General features: G+C 43.9%; 1 protein-coding gene across 1 annotated transcript; it reads left to right on the top strand.

The window, feature by feature from the left end:
* The first annotated feature begins 3796 nt into the window (after positions 1-3796).
* LOC140223419 (uncharacterized) lies at positions 3797-4543 on the top strand. The gene has a single exon (XM_072295257.1). It carries the CDS (start codon positions 3797-3799, stop codon positions 4541-4543), a length of 747 nt encoding a protein of 248 aa, XP_072151358.1.
* Positions 4544-5681: the final 1138 nt, after the last annotated feature.

Below are 5681 nucleotides of genomic sequence, written 5' to 3'. Positions count from 1 at the left end.
TTCACCACTGAAGTGCTTTTCCCGGTTTCCTATCCCTTGTGTTAGTCAGCTCTAGGAATGTTTGCATCTCACTAGCAATCTTATCAAACTTATCCACATTTGCAATTAACTTATTAAGGTCTTCATCAGAGAAAAGGAAGCGTTTCAAAACACGAACTGACCGTTTTACTGTTGAGCTGGTGCTGGTCTGGTAGAGGCAGTGTTGCTGGTTGTTGTTGATATAGTTGAAGAGGAAGAACCAGCAGTAGCATAATCAAATGTGTTGGCCATCAGCTTTTCCATGTCTTCAGCTTTCGCTTCTAAAAAGCGATAGTCAAATAAATCAAGAACATCCTCAGCCTGGTATGCAGCATCTTTGATGTTCCCTAGCCAACTTTCCATGCTTGAATCCTTAGTTTGCAAGCTTGAGGCTTTGTGCAGCACGGCTGGGATCTTCCAAAGGTTATTATTGAGCCTGGTTAGTTTGTCCTTTGCATCATCCCTTTGGTATTCATGCTGATCTTCTACGTAAGAGCACACTTTGCTAACCATCTTGGCGATGCAGGCTGAAGCCATCCATTATTCTCCTATAGCTGTGGGAACCATGATACACAAAATACCAATTTCAGGTTTATTCATATAAGGAAGTGGAGGAAGATTCTTTTGTAAAAAATATATACTGTCATTTGAAACGTCCCCGAGTTTCATCATCCTAGAAGTCTCCAAGATTCGGTGCTTCTATTACTTAGTTTAGTAAAAATGTCACTTGTGTTGCTTTGAAACTGCCATTTTATTTGTTGTTTATGTACTATGTCAGTCTCCGCACCAATCTCTGTGGGTTTCTTCATGTACCACATAAGATTTAACTATTGATGCTAACCTGTTATATGATGCCAAAAGAAAATGAGCACATATATTCTTGGAGCCACATAATCTAGGTTCATCTCTTTGTTTCTTCAGTCCAGATGAATCGACAAAGAAAGGGCATTGTGTAATTCCATAGTAGTTTTTACTGGTCACTACCGGAAACCTTGAATTTGCCGAGTGTTTTTATATTTGCTGAGTGCATTCCTTCAGGCACTCGGCAAACAACACCTTTGTCGAGTGCTGAGCTAAAAACACTCGGCATATAAATTACACTCGGCAAAAAACAGATTTGCCAAGTGTCGGAAATAAAACACTCGGCAAACAGCAACGCGACACTCGGCAAAGAATGGACACTCAGCAAAACGCCACCACGTGACCGCCACGTGTGACGGCCGTCAGACGGCGTGTCGACCATTAGCACTTTGCCAAGTGTCCGTTAGTGACACTCGGTAAAGACACTTATTTGCCAAGTGTCTTTTAGAAACACTCGGTAAAGTCATATGTTTACCGAGTGTTCTACGAGGCACTCGGTAAAATAATAAGTTTTTTTCACCTCCTGCCATCCAAACTTTTCCTACTCTCCTCATACAACATGTGTTACTATATTTTAAATTTGGTATATTTTTCAATCTGTTTGCTACATTTAATTAATTTATTGTATTTAGAGGAATTTTTTGGTATAAGTCAAATTTGAACTACAAGTGATTGAAATAATGGAATAAAATGAGTGGAAAAATAATATTCATGTTCTTGAGTCCAGTGTGAGGCCTTACTTGGGAAATGAAAGGAAATTTCGAACATCTTGTTTAGGAAACACGACTATGAATGTGTAGCCGAATGGTTTTTAAATTCTATAAAAAGCAAACAAAGTCTGAAAATCATGAGATTTGTCAAGATCTGATGATATCATATGTGGAGGCTGTGGTAAAAAATTAAGAAGATTTTGCACATTTTACCACGTACGATGCTTACAAACGGAAGTATATCTGAAGAAGAATCATAGCGTTGAGAAGGATCCGATAAGATTTGGAGTCAAAGTGATGGTCGAATTGGGGTTTGACTTCAAATTTTTTTGTATAAGCAATATACAACATAGATTGGTTCATGTCAAATTTTGGTAATTTTTCGGATCCATTTGATAATTTTAATTTGTTAACTGCAATTATAGAATTTTAATTGATATAAATTGAATTTGAGGTATAACTGCATGAAATAATGGAATAATATTCGTAGAAAAATAAAATATGCATTGCTGAGTGAATTTGACAAGATATTTTCAAAGTACATGGGAACAAATTTATTAAAACATATTAAGGAAAAGAAGGGAAAAGTGTCCATGAAATATAAACTGGGTTTGCCGAGTGTCGCCTATACGATACTCGGCAAAGTCCCTCTTTACCGTTTCAAAAAATTGCAAAGAAAAAATAAAAGGGGTTTGCCGAGTGCCCTAGATCTAGCACTCGGCAAACTTTGACTTTGTCGAGTACTAGATGTAGGGCACTCGGCAAAGTTTTGGCACAACCACCCCGCCGGCCACGCACTCACGCACTCACACACACTCCACTCATGCACTCACACACACAGTCGCACCACCCTGCCGGTGACCCTTGCCCCACCACCAGCCCATGCCACCCCACCGCCGCCGTCCGTGCCCGCCCCGTGCCGCCGACGCCACCTACGCCTCTGGCCTCCCTTGCCCTCGCCTCCGGCCTCCCTTGGCCCCCCCCCCCGCCGCTTTCTCACGGCCACCGCTGGCCCTGCGAGCACCCTTGCCAGCTCCCTGGCACCCCACCCCCGCCGCCAGCTCGCCTTGCCCTCACTCCCGCTCGTGCCCCCTCGGGACCCCGCCGCTAGCTCTCCCTGCACCTCCCCAGCGCCTGGCGCCCTACACCTCCCCTGCCTCCCTGGCGCCCGGCGGCCGGCGCCCTACCCCCTGCACCGCCCCTGCTCTCCTGCTGGTAAACATTCTTCAAACAAATTTCTTATAACTAGTAACTGCAACATGTACTTCAAACAAATCATTTTGTTCACTTTGTACATCATTTATGCTTGTACTGATTAACTAATTTCTTATGTTCGTATATGCTGCATATGTACCACTTGATCATGTTAGCACCATTCATTTATAAAAATAGTTCCCCACTTTCCATTTCCATAAGTATTTAGTAATTGGTCTGATCCTATTGCTAATTGATGTGTTAAAATAGGCTTCGCCACTCGCTGCCCCGCCTTGCCGCCGTCGTCCGCCTTGCCCTCCTACTGCCCTACATCTTTGACTTGTCATGGTTTTGCAAGGTATAAGATGTGTATGTGGTTGTCGGCCATCGTGCCATTTGTTTGGTGTGTATGTGGTTGTCGTCCATCGTGCCATTTTATTTGTTGCAGGTTTTGGAAACCTCACCATGTAGGGGAGGTGCTGCCGAAATTTAGATTTGACACTATAATGTTCCTTGGTTTGTAGGAGAGGCTATTGCACTGTCCTCGACTCATCACTTTGCATATCTTGTAAGGTGAGCAACAAAAGACCCCTTCTTGCCATATCATGTTCATATATCACGTAACCTATGCATCTCCCGTTCGAAAGAGATATGGTTGGCAATATGCAAATCCTTGCATATCTATAACCGTATCTGTTTCGAATTGTCCACGCTTTTTGGACAGCCCGAGGATGTGTAGATGGGCTTAGTTTCCATGGTGTACTCCAATTTGAGATAGAGTTTCGGCAGTATCTCCCTGTTGTTCTTCTGATACACAATATCCCTGCCAGGACGTGTATTTGGAGAACAGCGGGGAGGTGCTACCGAAATTCTATTTCGGATACGAGTAGAGCATGGAAACTAACCCCATCTACACATCCTCTGGTGGGATTGGGACCTATCTTCACCTATTAGACAGTATAGGAAACTGTAGATGCAATTGATTTTTATTTTACTCGCTGATATGTTAGAGGATGGATGACCGTGAGTGGATGTACACGGGCCGCTCTAGTCAGAGTTCATTGACCGATGAATGGATTGAGAAGACCGATGCTTTCTTGGAACTAGCATTTGCTAAGGTTAAAGGAGCGAGTATCACTTGGTGTTCCTGCAGCATTTGTGCAAACATGCGTCGACAAACAAAGGAGGTCATGGGTAAACATCTTTGCAAGAATGGATTTACGACACACTATACCCGGTGGATATACCATGGTGAAGCCGATCGTGTGAGAGAGGAGGTCGTGAGACAACGCATCGAGGATTATGATGATGATGCCAGGGTAGGAGACATGTTAAATGACTATCATGAAGCACACTTCGATGAAGGATGTAGGGAGGAGGATCCAGAGGCAACCGCAAAGACGTATTACCGCATGTTGTCTGCAGCACAGCAACCCCTTCACGGGCATACCAAGGTTTCTCAATTGGATGCCATTGCATGCCTAATGGATGTAAAGTCCCAGTTTAGCTGGAGTCGAGAAGCCTTCAATGTTATCCTGACAGTTTTTGGGAGCCTGTTCCTGGATGGTCACATTCTGCCAAAGAGCATGTATGAGGCACAAAAACTCCTTCGTGCACTTAAGATGCCATACGAGCAGATACATGCTTGTCTGAAGGGATGCATCTTATTTAGGAAAGAACATGCGGAAGCAAAGTATTGTGTGAAGTGTGAATCCTCTAGGTTCTTGGAGGTAGACTCTGGTGATGGTCAAAAGAGGTAGCTCGCAATCCCCGTGAAGATCCTATGGTACCTTTCGTTCATACCGAGGATCCAACGGTTTTACATGACTGAGAAATCCGTGAAACAGATGACATGGCACAAAAACGGACGTCAATACAATCCTGAGAAGCTAGTACATCCATCCGATGGTGAAGCTTGGACAAGGTTTTATGTGATTCATCGTGAGAAAGCTCTAGAGGCTCGTAATGTACGTGTTGCAATGGAAACAGATGGGTTCAATCCTTATGGAATGATGTCTGCCATGGACACCTGTTGGTCCATGTTCGTTATCCCCCTCAATCTCCCCCGTAGCGTCCTCTTTCAATGACAGAACATATTCTTGTCGTTATGAGTGTGTACATGGAACCTCTGATTGATGATTTGGTTCGTGCTTGGGAGGAAGGGGTATGGACATACAATCGAGCTACAAAGACAAACTTCAAAATGCATGTTTGGTACCAGTACTCCCTGCATGACTTGCCGGCGTATGGGATATTCTGCGGCTGGTGTGTTCACGGGAAGTTCCCGTGCCCAGTATGCAAGGCATCTTTGAAGTTCATTTGGTTGACAAAGGGTGGCAAGTTTTCTTTGTTCGACAAACATCAACAATTCCTCCCTCTTGACCATCCATTTAGACGAGACATCAAGAATTTTACGAAAGATGTCATAGTTCAAGAACCTACACCGCAGATGATGATAGGTGCCGTGGTTCGTGCTCAGTTAGATGCTCTCAAGGTTAATCAACAAGAAGGTGGTTTTGTGGGATATGGTGAGCAACATGCCTGGACTCAGAAGTTGTGCTTGTGGAATCTCCCCTATTTTGATGACCTTCTTCTTCCACATAACATTGATGTAACGCACACTGAAAAGAATGATGCTGAGGCAATTTTTGGTACAATCATGGACATTCCTGATAAGAAAAAGGATAACGTTAAGGCTAGAGTGGATCAAACGAGGTTACGCGATAGACCAAAGCTAGACATGGCGCCTCCTAGAGGCGGCAAGTCATGGAGAAAGTCTAAGGCCGATTTCGTCCTGCCGAGGGCCTAAAGGAGGGAAGTACTAGAATGGTTCCAAACGTTAATGTTCCCTGATGGGTATGCAGCGAATCTGAAGAGGGGAGTGAACTTAGCTACTAT

The sequence above is a fragment of the Setaria viridis genome, chromosome 7 (assembly GCF_005286985.2).
Source record: "Setaria viridis chromosome 7, Setaria_viridis_v4.0, whole genome shotgun sequence".
NCBI classification, from domain to species: Eukaryota; Viridiplantae; Streptophyta; class Magnoliopsida; order Poales; family Poaceae; genus Setaria; species Setaria viridis.
The sequence above is the reverse complement of the archived record's forward strand: the minus strand, read 5'-3'. Positions and strand labels throughout refer to the sequence as shown.

Bases quoted from the DNA above. Each gene is read 5' to 3' on its own strand.
- LOC140223419 (XM_072295257.1), top strand. From the start codon at position 3,797: ATGGATGACCGTGAGTGGATGTACACGGGCCGCTCTAGTCAGAGTTCA.